This window comes from Lipophrys pholis (genome assembly GCF_963383615.2).
Source record: "Lipophrys pholis genome assembly, chromosome: 13".
Lineage (NCBI taxonomy): Eukaryota > Metazoa > Chordata > Actinopteri > Blenniiformes > Blenniidae > Lipophrys > Lipophrys pholis.
In genome coordinates this window covers 19,495,280-19,516,960 of record NC_137632.1, presented here as the reverse complement: position 1 = coordinate 19,516,960, position 21,681 = coordinate 19,495,280, and the positions used below count along the sequence as shown (strand labels likewise).

Genomic DNA, 21,681 nt, shown 5'->3' with positions numbered 1-21,681 from the left:
TCAAGAATACAGCGGGAGTGCAGCAGGCCTTTATATTGTTTTTCATATTTACTGCTAATGGTGTATGTACCTGTGATAAAATCTGCTGAGAGAGCAAAGTGGCACGCTGTTACTCAACTCCATAAATATGACCAACAAAAGCCCCACTTGGATTGTTTTCATCCAGCCGTTTACTTCCTGTCGTCCTACTCAGAGCCATAGAGCACTATTACTTCACTATTACCAACTACGTGCGCTGTTACACACAGTAGACTAAATAAGTTTTACTCAAGCCAAGTGCAGTATCATTTTTAAAGGAGTCATTCTGAATTGTATATTATGCAAGCTATATTTCATATTTCCATACATTTTAGTTTTGTTAATATGAAAACAGAAAAACAAAAATACAACTTTGTTTCATCGTCATTCATTAATAGGGTCTTTCTGTAACTTAAAACTCAGCCTTTCCTCTTGTTGCTGAACTCATCTTTGCAGCCATGAAAGTAATCCTCAGTATACGCAGTGCGAAAGGTGCTGTTTCAATGAAATCCCTCTGTGTGTCAGGCAGTTATTATATCTTTAAGAATAATTATTGTAATTATCGAGGACTACGACATGATGCAATATTTGTACATCTGAAAATCAACAACGTTATTCTTAGTCATCATTTGAAAGCTTTTGTAAGTAAAAAGAAAAAACTAATCCCTGTAAAATTAAACCAAAGAAAGTCTGGCTTTGCTCATGTTAATGTTTACCCAAAGATCAAAGTTCTGTACCAGGTCATTAAGTTTTATGAACATGATACATGTTGGCGATTTTGTATTTTGAGGATAGATATTACAACTCTTATGCAGACAATTCTGTGATGTTTTGGAAATATCAATATAATTTAAGCTTCTTGGCTTTTTTGTATTGTATGGGTGTCTTTTAGCTCTCTCCAGCCTGGAACAGAGAGAATCCAGGTAATGTCCAGTGTGGATGGAATAGTTTAAAATATACCAAATGGTGGTATATTTTAAACATAAACATAAACATAAACATATTTTGCAAGTCATTTGTCAGTAAGATCCAAATTTTTCAAGTTTCCTGTGGCCGCAAATGCAAAGGAAATTCACTACAAAACACATAATGATATATCTTTCCACTGAATATTTTAGCTGAAGGTTTTATTTTTGAATACTACAGTTGTTTTTTGTGACAAAGTCATTAAAACAACTGAGCATCTATTTTTTGATAGTGAATTTAGTCATGCTATTTGGATAGACTATTATTATTATAATGTGTGTGTGTGTGTGTGTGTTTAATGATTAATAGATTGTAATAAAATATCAAATATCTGTTATAATAATCTGTTGGGTTCCTCTCTGTAAAAAGAACCAAGAAATGTTTGTGCTATATTTGGTGCTATACAAATAAAGATGAATTGGATTGAATTGAATTAATAAAAACCTGGTGTGTTCCATATAATTGTTCAATAACTACCTTTTCTAATAGCTGTATACACATTTTGAGCCACTGCACTTCACTTCATTGCAAGCACCTGTTTATTAACAAAACGCCTTTGTGAAGATTGTGTTCCATAATGTTTGCTAAGCGATTGTGTTAATTAAAACAAAACAAAAAAACTAAAGAAAAAACCTGGTGCGTGGAGAGAATGACGCATGCGTCACTTCCTGTCACGTGTCACGCGGACATCCTGAAGGTGGGGCTTTTGTTGCAGGAGCGGGTTGTATTTGGAGAGCCAATGCCTCTGTCCGCACTGTTCATGCAGGCTGCGAGATAGCATCAACCAAGGGCAGAAAGACGAAATCCTGCTTTGGTAAGCCTTCACAACTTTCCTGTCGAGGGTTTAGAGAGTTTTCAGTCCGGGTCGGGAAACATGGAGGAGGCGACCCTCCGAGTGACGGTTAGCCTGACTCATGTGGACATTAGCGGCAACTCGGCGTCCTCCCGTTATTTATTTCCCTCTCTATTATTCAATATTCTGAGCCAATATTCGCGTTTTATCTCTGTAATAACGGTTGTGTTGTCACGTTGCGGTAATAATAACCAAAGTCCATGTCTATGAACTGTTGTGGTGGTGTGTGTGAACAGAGTTCAGTCACCTCACAGGCTCCACTCGTACAACACCAGCGATTTTGTCTATCATGTTTTAAACCTGCCGAAGCGGGGTTTAAATCCTCTTTAGTGCGAGTACCAGAAAGTTTCTCCTCTCAGGGGGGTGGCACACCCAAGCCAGCTCATGTTTCCTTCAGCTAAAGTCAGCAAAAACCTAAATTTGTCAGTGTAATAAAGATCAATCTGTTTGAGCTGTTTCTGTGTGGCATCCTGACACTATTGTTTTCTCTGTGACTATTTCATCCAAGACAAAGTCGACCTGTCTTTGTTTTTGTTTCAGGTTTTGTTGTTGGAGGCAGTTGCTGTTTGTTCACACGAGTGTTGATGTTCTTTGTATTTGAGGGGGTGGTGGATAGTTTGGGCAAACCAACACACACTTGATCCATCTCAGTTATGACATCAACATTATTTTTCGATCTAGGAACATGGCAAGTATATACACTCATCCAGATTCATGTGTCTATAAGATGACAGGCTTAGGTTGAACTTATTAAATGTGTATTATTTGTTGTATGACCCCTCCTGAAATGGCATTTCTCAGCCTGGGATTGTGCTGATCTCAGCACGAGGGCAACAAATAGGGGAAACTGAATCAGGGATTTTTTGGGCTGCCTCATAGGACTACAGCAAGGCCCCTGGGTTATTTTCCAAAGCTGTTTGTTTTGGGTCTTTGATTGGCTGATGTGTTTTTACCAACTACGCTGTCTGGCGTTGTGATGCAACTACCTAATTCAAAAAATGCTGAGTGATGGTTTTTACTTAAAGGAAAGGTTTGAGACCGGGATGTGATTAGTTAGTCAGAGAAACGCTGCTCTGTTTAGTTTAGAGGTGGGGGAATGGATTGTGGCTCAAACTGAACTGACATTACATTTAAATGATTTCTGATGCACCTTTGGCAGACAAAAGGAAGAAGTGCTACGTTTTTGTTCTGTGTCAAAATACTGAATCATCCACTTCAATGAGTCGAATGTAAAGCAGCAGTTCGGGTAACCAGTTGTCACAGGGATCCTGGAGCTTTCACATTTTCTAACGATTTCCCAGACGGACCTGGATTTCATTGATACCACAAGTCACAAAAACATTCACCTGTGACGTGAGCAGTGCTGAGGGAAGTTGACATATTGGCCCACAAATAATGTGACTAGTGTGGCCAGTTATAAGCATGGTATACCCCTTATAAAGAAGAGGAACAACTTATGCAAATATGTATTTGCAGAACAATGTGTTGATTGACCCTTTTTTAAGGACACTTTGAATAGTACTTTCTCAAATACCAAGCGAAAATCCCGATAGTGTTTTGAGGACTAAAGTCATTATCACTAAAAGTAATTTGGTGCTATTTGAGTGGAGCTAATGTCGGCAGCAATTGAGGTCAAAGAATGATCTTTCTAAATCAATGAGAATCACTACAAACATTTCTTGGGGGTTTGAAAGTCTCTTCAGCTTCAACGTAATGGACAAAGGAGTCAGACATGGAATTGTGTTTTAGTCATAGTTTTTTAGGTCAAAATGGAGCAAACATTTTCTACTATATAAACTAACTCCTGTATTGATTACCTCTATTAACTGATATCAGAATCAAACTCAACTGTGTTATTGTGACATTGCTTTTACAGAGAATTCACACACGGTTTTGCTGTAGCACAAGCTATACGAAGTAAAGTAATGATTATTAACGCAATATTATATAATGTGGAAGTATAATATGCTATGTACTTTACTATTAGCTGTTACTCTATTGAAAATATAAAAATGTCACCTTTTGATTTTGTGTTGACAGTATTCATGTGAGTTTGTATTAATTAGGCAGAAGATGCATACGGTTTTTGTAGGTAGAGTGCAGACTGGGAGAGATCTTTTGTCTCGCACTCCTTCCCCCAGCTACTTCGTTTCTCCCCTGACCCACACGTCTTCACACACCTGCACAGTGAATGCTCCCTCTTCTCCTCCAGACAAGGCCATCAATTCACCAACATACAGCGAGAGGGTTGTGTCAAATTTAAATATATTGCTTTGGAAAAAGAACAGTCACGGCTCACTGTTGCATGTATTCAAGCGATAGGCTTGTTCAATTACAGCATGAGAAACGGGGGCTGACATTTAGTCTTTTGAAAAAGCTCCAAAAGCTGTGAAATTTACACATCTAGATGTGGTTTTGTCAATGTCTCCAATTCCTCTAATGTTAAACCATGATGGCACACCGGCCGCTGCCATGATGTAGGTGGTCTGCGACTGAGCCTGTTGTTTCTCGTCAGGCTAATGGAAAAAAAATAAAAAATACATCCGAGGTTGGTGATAAGTAGTGGGCAGCTGGGAGTTACTCAGCAGGAGTAAATAGATCTGTGGGAGTAAATTTAATGCTGAGATGTGAACTCATTTCTTTCCACCCTGAATCAACGTGGAGGAATTCCTGGGTGATGGAGGGGACACATGTTTAGATAAGATGATCAGGATCAGATGCGGGGAGGCTGGGAAGGGTCTGCTGTGTGTTTCAGGATGAAACCATGTCATGCCTGGGGTTGTTTTTCAACTTTTCACCTTGTGGGTAATTTCCACAAAGATGGTTTAAAACATGTATGTGAGAAAACGCCAGCCCACTTAGAGTTGTTGAAGTAGGAGGCATTAGAACACCGGGAGGATTTAGGTCTCTGCTGCCCAGTTTGGTCAAAGGCTCCTCTGTACACTCCTCTTGCCCCGCGGATCATTTGTATGCGTTGTGGGGTGCTTATTTGAAAATATCTTCGTCTCTGCTGTTTGCTGTCTTTTAAAGTTGGCTGGATCATTTCCTTAATCTCCACCTGCTGTGTCTAAGCAAGTAAGCACATTTTTACAATTCCCCTGCAGCAGTTTCCTATTAAGTTACATATTGATGGTTGCCCTGTGATAAAAAACAAACCTTAGCATTTCAATCACAGTCATTGTGTGTCTCAGGAGATCTTGGCTAACTCTCCCTCATGACAGAAGTGACTCACCTTGGTTGCATTGTTTTGGCCACAGTCAGCAGTAATTACGGTGAGTTAAATAGTTAGCCGTCCACAATCCGAGGGCAGTGTTCCCCGTCTTGTTTTTTTGAGCTTGGAGAATAGTTTAAATGTGGGAATGATAGAAATTGAATAGACTTTGCCAAGTGTTTTGATTTACCATTGTTCCATAAGTTAGAGTTTGGCATTACTTCAAGCAGAAGGGAGGATGTGTTTATTAGATGTAGCAAGATTGACGGCAGAGTAAAAATAATAGTGGTTGTGGGAAATATTCAACCTATTTTTTTCGTCCCAAAATACCACAAGTCCATATAGAGTATTTTTGCTCAAACATACCATCTCACGATATGTTGATGGACTCATTTGACCGATGAGGATGATGACGATGGGAGAAGTAGCTAATCACCTTCCCAGAGTCTTGGAATTTCGCGGGTTGTTGGCATGCCAGAAACCCCCCTGCTTTTCTCATCAGATGAGGAGAGGAAAGCCCTTCACCCCTTGGATTTCAGGAATGATGAAAGAGAGAGGGGAACATCCTCGGGCACTCTGCAAAGCTCAAATTTCTTGAATTTACATACAAAGGAATGCACGTCATTCTGCTTTATCAGTTCCATTCAACTTCTGCAAATAAAAGGAGAGCTTCACTTCTCTACCCACCAAGAGTCCACATTAACAAAAATAATAGACTGATGTAAAGTGATTGTAAGGTAACAAAAGGGCAGAAATCATAAGACTGATCTTCTCTTCTGCTCCTTTTCATTCAGACTGTGTCGGATTGGAAGTTTTGTGTGGGTAGTGTTTTTTAATTGTTACTTTTGAATGAAATAAATAAATAGAATACAAATAAATAGCTTTAAGTACTTATAAAGTCGGAATTTTATTGGAGTTGCTAGCATTTCAATGTTATTAAAGTTGGCTACGAATGAATGTGCATGTGGGCCTGATCGATTAATCGGTCGATAACAGCCATTAGACTATAATCAGTAATCAGCCAAATGTTGGCTGATTGACGCCGATGTTCACACTCATTTTTTTCAAATCAGATCGATGTGCTACGTATCCAATGGAGGACGCTCCGTCTCCTTTCATGTCGTGTTCCACAGGCACCTTGCAGCAGAGTGAAGTGAAAAGCAGACGACGCATTTACTAAACCAAGTGGTTTACTTCAATGATAAGTTAACGAGTTAGTGAAATAAACAACAACTCAGTAAGTTTCCTATTTCCCATGATGTGCCTCGTTGTGTCATTCACAGTTGCCTGATATGTTAGCGGGATAAAGTTTGGATAACCAAGCTTAAATAAGCACACCTATAAGCGTTGCTAGATTGAAATCCAGTATGTTTTCCATCTAACAGCAGAAAGTAGTGAACAGATCTGGTTCTTAGTTTGGGACAGTTTTATAAAGTAAAGTACCATATCCCAATATTGTGACTTTGGCACTTAGAGGCTTAAAACCTTCACTGGCAAGGAAAATAACTGGAAATGTTTACAGATGCATGGGGGAGCTTCTTTTTTAAAATTTTGTATTTTTTTTTTAAACTCCGTCCATGCTTTTATCGCTGCTGCCACATTGACTGGACGTCGCCGTCTTTGATGCGACACATCGACCCACGCTATGACTATTCAACGGATTTACATAATCAATTATGTTGATGCGTCACCCTAGCATTGAAAAATGCAATTGGCCGATGTTATCAGTTATCAGAATATTTTATTCCCTAATACTGGAATAGGCATCGGCCCATCCATCCATATCGGTTGAGCTCTAATGTACACACTGGAATCAGTCACCAGATTGTGCATTGGAATTCAACAATACCGTCAACATAATTTACTATACCGTGTTTCTCACACACACAAACGTGTCACAGTAATGTTGTGACATAGAAATAACGTTGACTACTCAGCATTTAAGTGTTGCTCATTTGTTAGCAGTTTTCTTTAAACTGCTCATCATCTTCAATCTACTTTCCCTCGACACCTTCAAAACCAAAAATGCCGCCACCCTACAGAACCCAGTAAACTCTCAGTGTTTTTAGATATTTGTGCGTCTCTGTGAATCACCGTGCATCACTGCCAAAGTGGTAAGATGAGCAAAGACTGAACACTGGGCCAAACTCCAAAGGGAATCTTAATGAATTCCTGAAGCCCACGCTGCACTTGTGTCATCTATATTTCAGTAGCCGAGCAACCAGAGTGTCAGTCTGTAAACCCCCCACCTTCTCCATAACCCCACATCCCCTAAAAAGATCCAGACTTCCAGGTCGATATCTGGGTCAGACCTAAATATTAATCTGACTTCAGTTTGCCAGTGCCCTTTATTTTACCCAGCATGCAACTTGGGCTGTAGTGCAGCTGGTGGCTCCCTCCCTGATTATGTGAACTTGAAAAAGTTTGCCCATGTAGGAAATCATTTTAAAAGGGTGTCTTCAGTTTTAGCACCCCTGTACTTAGTTCATGTTGTGTGCTCTTGAAGGTTGTAGGTTACAAATGAATAATTCATACAGGGACACCAGTGCACAAATGCTGAGTGTCACATAGGTTAAGTTATAAACTGTGTGTTATAATGTGTGTGTGTGTGTATCCTTTCTATGAGCCCTTTCACTGGCTGGGTGACAACAAAGGCAGGAAGAGCACAGGTCAGGCTTTACTTCCTGGTAAGAGAGAGTGGAACCATGATGCCATATCCTCGGTTTTAACAGCTGTATGGACTCACCAACCACTCTTTAATAGACAAGCTATGGGTACTTCATGTATCTGCCAATACCAGGCACTGACACAAGTACTTTTTAGTGCCGAAACATTGACTGTGTTTGTTTCCAACATAGTATTGTCACTCTACAGTGAAATACAACCTCATTGTGAAGCATAGCAACAAATACCTTGTATTTTAAACCACATTTTTCATAATAGACCTTTGCCTTACATTTCTTTAACCTGTTTTAATGGCACAGGTTCTCATTATTTTGGATTTAACGAAGAGCTGGACTGTAATCCCATTTACTTGGCATCACTGCTTGCTTTTCTTAACAGTGTTGAGATATACATTTCAAATGTTTGTCATATGTGACATCAAACATTTCAGTATAAACACAGAACTGTGGAACTCGACTGCTGACAGGAATCCACTGTGGCTCCCAGAGCAACGTCCTCGACCCAAACTGCTCCGGTTGCATCAGAAAAGGTATCCAGGATCAAATTTGTGACAAATGAAACATGAGGATCACATGATCTGTATTGGTAACCCCAGAAGGGAGCATCTGGATCGCATGGTTTCCTGCTGCTGGATGCATTACTGAACAACCACGTCAAAGTAAGGGGTGCATGACAACGTATGAAAGACTGGTTAATATACATTCCCAAAAAAACATATTTGGGCCTTTAGTCTGCTCTGGAAAGATGGGGGCAGGTTATTTTTGATGGAAAGTTTTTTTGCCTCATCAGCTGTGAGCATGTTCCCGTTTTCTACAATCTACAGTGAGTGACACTGACTTAAACAGCTTTTCACTGTCCACAATACTGCAGGGTGCTGAGAGGTGGGGAACCAGACATTTTGTGCCACAGTATTGCAACAGGTTGCCACATGGAGCAGTTCTCTCCCAGGTTGGTTTCAAGCTGAATGTAAAGCATCCACTAGTGCACTCCTCAGAGATGGTGATTCTTGCTCATAGGCGAGCCCGTCAAACAGTCTGCTGTTGGCCTGGGAAAGGTTTGGTCTGGCAAGTTCTTTCACCAGATCGTTCTGTTTGTTTGCCTCTCTTCTGTATACGGCTCCAGGATTACTATCTCATTGGCCTCTGTGCCTGTGAAAAACAAAAAAAACCTCATATCTGAAGAAGAGATGGGGGAAAAAGCTTTTGCCAGAGACATTGGCTCGGAACTATCACAGTCGATGTCAGTTTGCTACTTTGATATAAATTATAGTAAATTATTTATGTTTTTGTTGCTTCACATAATCAGAAAATGGCACGTGCTCTTGAGCGTCACATCATTGTTAGGCAGACACTTAACTTTGGATAGAATGCAACTGCACGTTGAACCGTTTCCTGACGGCTGCAGCTAAGGTGGTCTACGTTGGTTTGATTCCTTAGTCAGTTCTTCAGGTGGAGCTGGAACAGACGGGGTCTGATTCCAAAGGGTCTGTCAGTGTGCAGTTGGATTGCTGTGCGAGAAACTGGAGCACGTAGTAAGTGTTATTTCAGTGGGTCAGTACATCCTGTTTAGAGTCTCTTTATTGGCTTTCCCACTATTTTCCGTCTGACCGCCACTGTATTGGCCACGCTCGGAGCCAAAAGGCCCTCATTAGCGGCAAGCTGAAGGTGTGAGCAACACACATCGGGCTCCGGAGTCCAGCTTCCATCATGGCACATGTTAATAGAATTTTTGAAGCTTTCAAACATATCAAATAGGACTTGCAATGGCCTAGAGCTCTGCTGTTGTCACTGTGATCTATTTGAAAATATCTCACATTGTTGCTCCTTCACTTTGTTACCTTCTCTCCTGAGAAGTTGATGTCAAGCTGCTGTAAAGTGGCATCTGGTGTGGTTGTATCAAACCACTTTTACAAGCTCACGTACACAAGCACAGTATCAGACCAAATACTATCATCAGTGTCAGCTGTCATTCTTATTGCCAACAGTGAAATAACCTGTACTGTGTGGCAGATCATGTTTTCTGCTTTTGAACATGGCAAAGAAATGTAGCAGTAAGGCATCTTGTGTACCATCAAATGTTGGAAAAGTTTCCTTTTCATTTTCACACCAGTGCATTTTTTTTAAAAGCCATTGGTGTGTTTTATCCTCCTCCGCCTTGTCTCTTGAACTCTCACTGCTCGCTTGTAGCAATGCACAAGATGAAATCAAATGTTTACTGTTGGGGAGGAGCAGATCATGAATAATGCCATGAATCAACTCTGTGCTCCCATTACTGTCGCATCCCAAGAGGGAAGAGGAATCTTTATCTGTACAGAGAGTTGAGGTGATACAGAGAAGGGAAAGAAGAGGTCGGATTCAATGATGTTTAAACTGCACTTATTAATTTGATAGAGCGCTCTTCACTTTACTAAGTTACAAGTCTCACTTGTCTGATATTAACTATCAATTGGCGTAACTGTGAGTGTATAAAGATGGTAGTAGTATGGAAGGCATATTTGCTGAAGGTGGAGCTTGGATATACACAGTAATAGATAACACCTGAAAGTCAAAAGATGACTGGGAAAGTACCTGGCACCAGTGCAGCGTAAAGGATCTCTGACTCTACTTTTACTGCCTAATTGAAGAAATCATTGTGAATCACTGGAACCGTTTTTATAGCTTTAAGCTGTGGACCTTTGGCGTGGTCCACTCGTCTGGCTATCCCATCCTCATTAACACAGTATCCCAGTGATTCTTTGTGGGAAACACCTTAGATTATGTATAGAAAATGTTCACTTGGAGATGAATTGGTTAGATTTTGACAGCGAAAGCTCAAGGTAACATTGACACTACATTCGCCCCAGTTATTGTGACAGTAATATCATCAGCAAACCTACCCGTGAACACTTTCATTATATTCCTTGAAGTTTTTACTTCAGGGGATAATACTGCTATACAAACATGGTGAGCTCGGAGTTGTTCAGATTTATTGTGCTGCCCTTGATAACAATACAGTTTCTAAATTGAATTAGGACTTTCTGTTTCCTTTGTAAGCAGATATTTTCCTGCTGTTCGGTTGATGACAGATATTTCCTGTATAATTCCACCTAATCAAATAGAGGAGTTGCCTTCCATCATCAGGGATGTAAACGGATTAGTCTTTCAGTTTATTTGGTGCAATAAGCTCTGAATAATGATGTGCATTGAACTGAACATGCACATTTGTTTGACTCCAAGTCCAAAACCTTGCCCAAATTCATGCCAGTTTAAATTAAATTCAAGGTGAGACATGGGCTGACCGGCATTTACAGTCAAGTCAGTTTGCTCTCTGTTCGAAGTTGGATCTGACAGACACTGAAGTCAGGCAAAAGCAATTGACTTAGAGCCTTCAAATCGCGAGGGCAGGGCCATTACGGAGCAGATAGATGGCCAGTCACGTCTCCTTTCTTTTTAACGAGTTGAGCACATGATACCCAATTTTACTGCATTTGTAAATGCCGTCCTGTGCCGGAGAATGATGGCTTCATTACTTCTGATCAGTCGCAATGACCTTTTGATGGCGAACTTTATAAAGTTCTAGGATTCATGAGTAGGCAATTTGGCACTTTAATGGAAATGGTGAGGGTTAAGATTGAGGATTTGCTGGAGCAAAGCCTAGAGCCTTGGCTCGTCGAGTTACTGTCACATCGAAAGCTGTTAAGTAACAACTGCCATCTGTCTGTGCACTTGGCCACACACTCACACACACTCACGCGCTTGCGTTTGCCACGTAAAGAAGGTATTTATTGCGGGCACTAACTCTCCTGCACTCTTGTCATTCACAGGTTGTGTCGGTGTGTGCGGGCACACCTGTGTGCGTGTGTGAGAGAGAGGCGTGAAGGAATATCCAGCGATGGCTGCCAGTAAAAGTAAAAACCAGAGCTCTCTGGCCCTGCACAAGGTGATCATGGTGGGAAGTGGCGGCGTGGGCAAGTCGGCTCTCACTCTGCAGTTCATGTACGATGAGGTGAGTCGACACACTCCTTTTAAAAGGACCTGAAAGTTCCTGTTTGCTTGGAATGACCCCCACAGATAGGAAAGCAGTGATTTCAACCAGCATCCAGTCATTTTCAAGAATCTTTAAGTCGTTAAAACTTCAGTGCAAAAGTTACAAAAGTGGCTCAGATGCCACAGAAGTGCTATAAAGCAACTCAAATGGCAATAATGGGATTTTTCATTGATTTAGAAAAATTCCAGTGTTACTTTCTTTGTCATGGATGATGTTTATTTTTGGCTCGGGTCCCAAGCAGTTTATTTTAGTCATGTGTTTGATTTTGACTGTTTTTTTTATTTACAGTCTCTGCATAACTTCTTTTCTTCAATTTGTTTCGTATTTTCACGATCAGTTTGTGGAAGACTACGAGCCCACCAAAGCAGATAGCTACAGGAAGAAGGTGGTTCTGGACGGGGAGGAGGTGCAGATTGACATCCTGGACACGGCCGGCCAGGAGGACTACGCTGCCATCAGGGACAACTATTTTCGCAGCGGGGAGGGCTTCTTGCTGGTCTTCTCCATCACGGAGCATGAATCTTTCACTGCCACAGCAGAGTTCAGGTACTCCAGCATAAACACACATTTTGTGGACATATCAGCACAGTGTGTTTGTTAAAGAACTTATGTGGTGGAACAAAAAGAAAAAAAAAAAGAAGAAAAAAAAACAAGCCGAAAAATCTGTTAACAACACAGCGAGTAAAGCTTAGAGTGTGTTCAGTGACATCAAATATTAAAAGTCTCCACTAACATTTCTCCGGCTGTCAAGTCGTTTGAGCAGCCTACGGATAAACTGACACATCAAGAATAAGAATCTTTTCCAGCCTCTTCACTACAAAGTTGACAAGTATGCCGCAGTCCTACCGCACTTTCTGTGCCGGGACGTCGCGGGGCGGGACGCGTTTTCGCGTGGTCCGACTTAAAAAGTTGTGGATTGTATGGAAAGAAATCGTGACCACCGGCTAAGATTTTCCGCCACCCCTTCGTTGAGGTACCTAGCACCGAGGAACGGGTCTGTGAGAAGGAGCGACGACACAGTCGTCTGCTGATTGGTAGTGATGATCATCACTCTCGACTTGCCCACAATATTGCCTGTGAAATTTTAATATTTCATCGGCCTCAAACCCTCTTGTTGTTGTTTATATAAGCCACTTTGCGCTCATTGGTTGTTTTGTTAACTGGGTTTATTGAAATGTCGGCACGCAACACAACATTTCGGTCTTTTGAGGAGGTGCAGACACTCCTCTCAGTAACAGGAGAGGAGGAGATTCAGCAGGAGCTGGACGCTGCTGTTCACAATAAGAAAGTTTGAAGAAAATTCTGTAGATCAGAAAAAGCTTGAATAGCCTTCAAACCCCCCAAACATGAGGCAAACTGAGTAATTGTAGTTCACACAGCTGAAGAATCATTTCCAGCTTCCCCTCTCACCTTCTCATCCTGTCGCAAATTCACTGCAGGAAATTCTTAAAGTATTTCAAATGAAAATAATTGTGTATTTCAGGCAAAATGATCAGAAAACAGTGACTAAAACGAGGTTACAAAGAGCCTTTACTCGTTCCAGTCCTGGAATGGCTAATGCATCCGCGACTTGTGTTGCCCTCCCAGGGAGCAGATTTTGCGGGTGAAGGCAGAAGAGGACAAAATCCCCCTCCTTGTAGTCGGGAACAAGTCGGACCTGGAGGAGCGCCGGCAGGTGTCTGTGGACGAGGCCCGCGGGAAGTCCGAGGAGTGGGGCGTCCAGTACGTGGAGACGTCGGCCAAAACCAGGGCCAACGTAGACAAGGTGGGACCACCCGCACACTTTTAACTTTAACTCTTGTACAAGTTTGAGGCTCTAAAGGTAACATGAACCTTCTGTTAATATCGTACCGTGACCATCCAGCGCCTTGAAGCACCAGTTCTCCTAGTTACACTCGTGCGCACAGCTTTTAAAGGCGCTTGGCAGGTTGGCGTGGCCCCGAGCAGCTTTGTGAATTTGCCACAGTTCCTCTCTAGATTTAAGCCGTCGAAGTTGGCTTCTTTCTCATTTTAGAACTCCACAGTGAGGTGATGAGATCTGCGTACAGGAAGCTTTTGACTAATGACACCACTCTGACTCTTACTGTAAACTTTAGGATCCACCCTGAAGGAAATTCTGTTCCAGGTCAAAATATAAAAAGATATTTCCAAGAAAATAACTTCTGATTATTAAAACCAAGTTGACCTACAGAACAGTCTTCTTGGAGAACTTGGTGTGTGAAGAGAAAGTGAAAGTTGGAACATGAGATGCTGTATGAACCAGCCAGTCACATAGTGTCGACCAAAAGCATCAAACTGTGACCGTTAAATACAGGAAGGATGACGGGCAAGTGATAGATGTTGCTCGTTGTAGAAATGTTCAGTTAAGTACATCTGATGATGAAAACAGGAAACAAAAAGCCTCATAACTACAATACACTGGTACATGAAAGAGGGAATTTTTTTGTAGTTTATTGCTACTGCACACAATCTGTATGCTGTAAAATATAAGTAAAAGTGATCACTTGATCTCTTCCCAGGTATTCTTTGACCTTATGCGTGAAGTACGAGGCAAGAAAATGTCTGAAAATAAAGACAAAAACGGGAAAGGGAAGAACAAGAAGAACAAGAAGAGTTTCAAAGAGAGATGCTGTTTACTTTGAACTCACGGACCCAAACAAGCCACAATCCAACCGTAACGCTGGAGAACAAAGGAAAAGGTCTTTGCCATTGTCATTTAAATGAACATCATAAGTTTTTGTTTTTGTTTTTGTTTGTTTTATTCTCTTGTTATGGGTTAGGGTCTAGAACAATCTCGGCCCATCTGTGCCATTTTTTTTAAAAAAGTTTTTGTTGAATGAAATGTGACTTTCTGTTGTATTGGAAGATGACCACTGTCCTGACTGTGACGCGGACTGCAGTGCTCGAAGGCTCACAGTCGGCCAATGACCAAACTGCCACTGACACTAACTCTGCTGCTCCTGACATTTTCCACTGTTTAAACTCAGCGATCATACTGCCTTCGACTTTGGTGGAGTGACATAAACAGTGCCCTTAAATTTCTTTAACTTCTTGAAATCTTAACCTGCGTTTCATGTCGGAAAATAGACATTTTTTTAAGTCTCTATCCATCAATTTACAAGGAACTCTAAATGCTGCTGTCTGTCCTTTTTCTAAACATTAATAAGACTCTTACCTTCTTTGTCCAATGAGCTTGTCGGCCTCCTGCATCGATCTGTCCGAACTTGTGTATCTGCTGCTGCAAGTGTGTGTTCTGAGTGGATGTATAAAATGTCATTTTTAAACTCCCGCGAGGCAGCTTTTATTGTTTTTCCTCTTTCAGTTTATCCAAGGACTTCAGATCCTCTCGCCACATCAAATCCATACATCCGCTGCCAAACAGGGGTGTTTGAAAGCGATTGTCAGATTTAGCAGCCCTGACGCGATTACCACAAATCAATGCTAAAATGCTTTGCAGTCTTGCAGGAGGGGGAGCTTCAAAATGAAGCCTCACTCTGTCCATGTTTTATTTACTGTAAGCTCACAGAGCTTCCTGTAGATATTTTTGCGTGAGGCTGTTGAAAAAGAAAAGAAAAAGAAGAATCACAAAGTTTACCGTGTTTGCTCGTGTTTTGTCGTCGGGAAAATAACCGAGGGCAGAGAGACGACCTGTTGTTCTTGACTGCGCTCTGCCATGTTTGCGTCAGCGGGCCCTTTTTCCATCCCTCTCACTGTGCAGAGTCACGCCCGCCGCACACGACTCTTTGAAGTTTGGCCCTGTGCCGTGAGACAGGTGTTGACAATCCGCGAGGCCACGCCACGTCTGCATTGTAATCAGCAGCCCCACCACTTCTCACTTTGATGTTCTCCTCGTTCCTCGGGTCTTTGGAGTAACCTGCAGCACGTCGCCAATACCTAAGAAGCAGGGTTTCACACTGGGCTGGAGTCATGCTGGAGAAGTCTGTGCCAACAAAATCACATAAAAAAAAAAAATAAATGTTTGGTATGTACGCAAATGAATAGTTTCTGTACATTTATCAGAGAACTCGACTACCTTCCGGTGTCCTTCAAATCAGTGGTTCCCAGCCTGGGGTCTGGGATACTCTTGGGGAGGGGCGGGGGGGGTGGAAAGCTTTTGCTGCTGTGAGGCAAAATTAGATTCGTCAAGGAAGCACTATCTGGAATCTTACCTACTGCTTTAGTTGGAAAGCTAATGTTCTTCTATGTTGGCGTCAAGAAAATCGTGGTTAGGAACCACTGCTTTTAATAAAACTTTGAATAGAGTGTCTTGATAGTTTGTTTTTCAAGTGATTACACTAAACAGAGAAAAAACCCTACCACTGCCTAATCAATCTGTGTGATAACCCCCATATTTCTTTTAATACTGTCTACAACTGTGGGTATGCTTACATCCCTCTGCAACAAGAGTGCAGACGAATAAATGCTTTTTTCATTTATAAAGAGTGGAACTCGTCTCTTCAAGCCTCAAACAAACATGGATATTGTTTACATTTGTTTATAATTAAGCAGCAACAATTGTTTTTGTGTGGGATTCCATCAAGTGGCTTAATGCTTCTCACTGCCCTCTGCTGGCAGATGGTAGAACTGCGCTCCCCACCTGCTGTACAGAGACGACAGTCACATTGGCATTAACCACTGGAGTAAAATGTTACGCTTGTCATCTCGCGGGTTCCTTTGGGGCATTTTGTGCCCCAGTTTAGTCAAATAACCCAGCAGTTGCTCACTTATTGATTGTTCCTCTGCCATCCAGAAGAGTGCCAAGGGCCTGTTTTTCTTGAATTTGACAGTGATGTACTACCACCATTTATATTAACCTTACAGCCTTATCTTACATGGCGGGGATTGTGTAACACCATCCTCCAGATAAACCGGTCGTGGGCTCTTGTCGCCCGCACCCCCCGGGGTTGGCCAGGTCAGTGAAACTCATTTCACAGTGTGAAAACAGGGTTGACTACATCACCGGGCAGACTGACCATATATCACTTTGAAAATAGTTCTCATGTGAAGGATACAAGGGAGGGAACGCCTCCCTCAGTACTGCAGACTTGCAGTAAGACTTCATGTCCTCTGTAGTATTAAAAAAAACTAAAATAAATACACCCTGTTTTTCACACTAATACCTCCTTCAATATTCAGAAAAAGAAAGAGGGTCAAAATTTCCTGCAGTTTTCCTGGAGGGGTGATTTGTCTCTCGGGCTCAGAAGTGAGTTTATAGTGACCTTATTCTGCTTTATTTTACAATCTGCCGGAGTATTCCTGCAGGGATTTCTGATTTCCTGTGGTATTTCTTTAATGCTCTGGGAATGTAGAGTTCATCTCTTCCGGTACAATTTTAGCATCAAGTCACCTTTTGGTGTCAACACTCAAATATCCCTCTCGTCCTCAAATCAATTGGCTGTTTGTGTGCAACGCTGCAGCTCTGGGCTGTACATCTTTACAGCATCAGAGATAAGACTTAACGGTCTGGTCTTTTAGAGGGAATGGTATATTTACAAGTATTGATCAGACGGCCCTGACGCCTGGTGAATCCTCAAAAATCTGGGCCTTTTTGCTTGAAAGAGCTTGTGCGCAGAGGAAACACTGGTTTCACGTTAATGCGCACCACTGTTCCACATTTCCTGCATAGCTCAACGCAAACACACTAATCCTCTGTAATTTATATATCACCACTGAAACCTCCCAGGTTTTGAAAGCCTGTGGCAGCATTTCCACCAGAGGAGCGGAACACGTCACAGCTGTGATAAGCACATTTACCTGCCTGACACTCACCTTTCTGGATCCCCACTCCTCTGCCTGCACCTCTAAGTAGGCAGATTAGGTGGTCCGTTAAACCCACAGGAAGGCACTTATTTAGAAATACATGAAAGGGCAAAGTGAGCCGGGCTAATGACCGATGCAGTGTCACCGGCGCACTCTCGGGTCTTTTATCATTCTGCAGAGAAGGCCCCCGTCCTCTGAGTAACCCTCATTATATCTGAGCTAATGTTGGGGATGAAGATGTTCAAGTGATAAAGCACCATCACAGTCCTTCATTATACAGAAAGAGAAACAGACTCGGTGGAATTGTGCTCGACCCGCAAGATAAATGCAATGGAGAGAGAATAACTCCTATTTTAGCGACTGTGCCACATCCTGCTGTCTGCCTGCTGCGTCTCGGGGAGGAGAAGCCCCGTTCAGCGTTTCACCAAAGGATGGCAGTCTTGCGTTTCCGTAGCGCCGCTCGGCTGGCGGCCGCTTTGTTCCCTCTATGCTTTTGCATTTGACTCAGTGCTGGCTGCTGTTTGACTGAATGAATCAATGCTCTTCAATCCATAGTAGTTAATGTAGGAATGGGAATTAGTTTAGAAGTATGTTTGTGTTTTTTTTTAATATCCTGTTTATTATCAAAACGTAATAATTATCCTTAAAGCTTTGGGAAATACAGGTGTTTCATGAATGGAAAGCAGCCTTCCTCAGAATAAAGTATCCAGACTTTGAAATTATGAGCCGGGGTCGACATCAAACCGTTTGATAAATCTTTCTTACCTGTACTTTGAATGATACAATATATTTCCCGTGTTCATGCCCGGAGGAATTTGGTAATAGAATTTCAGACACCATTAATGGACCATGCCATCTGTTAACCTTGAAGTTGGTTGAACATCGAGTGTGTCTGACTCAGTCCCGTCACTGCGCTGCCTGGCACAGTCTGCACGTGTCCAGGCACAAACCGCAGGCCGACGGAACCAGCTGCCTGTTTTCTCACTTGTTCACTGGACTTCTGGATTAAATGAAATGAAAACTACCAATTCCTCTTCACTTGCTGCTTTGTGAGTTTGACTAAAGCCAGTAAGCTAAAGGTAATATTTGCCTCTCATTATACTGGTTAATAAAGATTACTTATAATATATTCTAATTATAGCTACAGTATATATTACTTACATCTGCAGAATTGAAACTCAATTGGATTCATTGGATGTGAATTCTGATTAAATCGGTTTATTTATATAAGTCTATTGCAACAGTTTTGTTTCTATATGAAATTTAATGAATTTAAAGGGAGTATTTGAAACAAACCGAAATTGTAATACCAAAACTCAAAGTAGTCCCTTAAGTAAAGAACTAATAAAACATCCGCAAAGTTTAATTGAGTTCAATTCATGGAAATCATTTCCTTCAAAGATGAATAAACTTTGGTTTTATATCACTGAAAGCACTTAATCTAATGCCCAAATTAATCTGTACATGCACACAAACACAGCCTTTTTGTAACTGGATAAAACAGAAAAACCTTTTATTTTATAAACTGATGTGAAGTCAAGGCAATAGTTGTTTTGGTCTACACACACGTAACCTTAAGCTGAGTGTACCTTTCGCATAACAACAAAAAAAGAAAAAAACGAGACTTCTGACCATGTGTCAGACTTACTCTGAGTACTGCTCTGCATTGTGTTTTTTTTTTTTTTATTGATCGAAAAACATACTGCTGTGATTGCATGCGTGCATCAGGCTGTTAAAAAAACGCTTGGCTGGTTTATGCTGGACGGTGTCAAACGGAGTTATTTCAAAAATACGGAAATCACAGTGATGATAATTAAAAAGCTAAACAGAAATACAAAACCATAGGTTATCTTAAAACCTTTAATTGTTTCATCAGTTATCATGAAGAAGATGTTAGAAAGACACGCTTTGTAGATTTTATTATATTGCTTTGGTTGCTTTTTTTTTTTTTCGGTGGCTCTGGTGAATTCGTTGGGATTGTAGGACTGTTGCCTCTGCGCTGAAGGGCACAGTAATTGTGTTAGTTCTAATCTGGGACGACATTATTAACGATGGTTCAGTAGATTCAGTAGGGATCGTAAGACATCAGTTTAATGATGCACATGCCCAACACTGTGCTGGATTCTCTTCACACCCCGCAGAAAGAGTCTTCACTAATCCACGTTTAGTTACTGATATGAGGAACACAGATAAACGCTCGGTGTTAAAAGCTGCGGCTCAAAAACATTCAACGGTGAACTGTCACGCCGTATCACATCCGAATAAAATGGAGCCATGTCGGTCACTTCAGCGGAATATTGTTGGCGTTATCGCTGTCAAAAAGGAGAAGGCGAACTTATCTGGCCTGTCACAAATAGCCAGGACTACTTCAGCCTACGATGTGCTGCCGTAACGGCAAAACTATCAAGTGGCCGACGCTGCAGCACAGACGATGCCCGAAGAATCTGTGTTATATCCCAGGCCACACCTGATATCGAACGGCGAAGCATCTGCAATGTCTTCACATCTTCTCTGCAATATATATGAGCACCAGATACAGATCCATGATGATTATTAAAAATATAGTATTAACTGCTTTTTCATTCGGTTCATTCAGAGCCGTGGTTATGAGAGCATTGTTGGTGTCCCTATAAGGGAGGGGTCATTAGACGCCTTTATTCAAGCCTGATTTTTATGTTTTCATATGTGAGAAGATGTCAGGGGTAGAAATAAATATGTAGAGGATAAAACTATAGTAACGCATTATATATACATAGTGCGTTTGCACTGAGGGTATATATATAATGTTTGTTCAAATCAAATATTATGTCCAAATCTAATTTATTACTATTACTCTATATTCTAATGTGACTAACATTACACCAGTCCATCACAGGACAATCAAAGAGTGAGTGACAGTTATTCATATTCTACACTTACAGGGAATTTTAGGCTCACCAATTATTTGCAAATGCATGTTTTTTCGACAGTGGGAGGAAATTTGGAGTACCCTTATCCATGCAGAGGGAGAGAACAGCCACAAGATCCCAGGAGTCCTAACTACTACACCATCATGCAGCCTCATGTTTGGTAGGATCTGAAGATGATGAACCAATCCTGCACGAGTTAAATAAATTCCATAAAATCTGTATTGGATAATTGATGAAGAAGATGTTGTATCATAAAGTCCTACAGGCCTTTTCCCGATGAAGATAGTGATGAAGATGCTAATCACCAAGAGTGGCCCCAATCAAATTTCCTTTCATGGTTCATAATTAGAAGGAATAATAAAAGCTTATGTGCTTGTAGTTGAATGATGCTTGATTCACTTTTGCGAATTATAAAAAGGCACAGACACAACACAAAGCTGTGCAGGGGCAGTCGTTAAACCGTGATTTTATGTATCTAGTCTATAATTTTTTTTAATTTTCATTTATTTTTATGGGCACGCAGACCTTGTTTCCAAATCACAGTAGAGACGGAGACTGGCACTTTACACAAATTAGCACTGTCCTTCCATAATTACTAACGAGAGAGATGCAAACTCATTAGCAGACTGTGGTGCAACTTTTCATTGTGGCTTAAATCAATGGGGAGGAGAGAAGAAACAACACAAGGCAGCTCTGTTTTCATCTATAAACCGCCAATGGGATTTAAGGCAATAGTTCCTATCCCCGGGTCCGTGTCCCTCATGTCGGGGCTCACCTGATGTGAAAAACGGACGAAATCTACAGTACAATTGGAAGTAGACTGCTGCGGACACCTCCTGACAAAATGCACAGCTGAGGAAACACTAAATTGTTCAGGTTACATTACAGTGTGTGCAGGAGGTAGCTTGTAATTACCTACTTAAAAAATCTGAAAAAAACAAAACATATTCTTAAGCTTCTCCAGCTTGATGTAGCCTCATTGCAGTGGCAGACGACCGCACACTACAGAGTAATACTAACCCGATGTCATAGTCTCTTACTTCTGCATTGATGAAATAAAATGGTCAAAACGTTTCACCGAACATCGAGATAGGTGCTGCAGCTTCTTGTATATTCTGTCCCCCCTTTCTCCAGCGACATCTTTTCCTTCCAATTGGTCAACATCTTTAAACTCCAAACTGCTTTTAAACATGCATATCTCCTTGCTTTGGTAATCTCATATTTAGTGTACATTTTTGGGGGGAAAACAATAC

General features: G+C 41.3%; 1 protein-coding gene across 1 annotated transcript; it reads left to right on the top strand.

The window, feature by feature from the left end:
* The first annotated feature begins 1,668 nt into the window (after nt 1-1,668).
* On the top strand, nt 1,669-16,190 carry LOC308119057 (ras-related protein Ral-B). Its single transcript, XM_080478883.1, has 5 exons — nt 1,669-1,798; nt 11,536-11,717; nt 12,097-12,305; nt 13,347-13,524; nt 14,279-16,190. Exons 2-5 carry the CDS (start codon nt 11,604-11,606, stop codon nt 14,399-14,401), a joined length of 624 nt encoding a protein of 207 aa, XP_080335009.1. The 5' UTR covers nt 1,669-1,798; nt 11,536-11,603; the 3' UTR covers nt 14,402-16,190.
* The last annotated feature ends 5,491 nt before the right edge of the window (nt 16,191-21,681 follow it).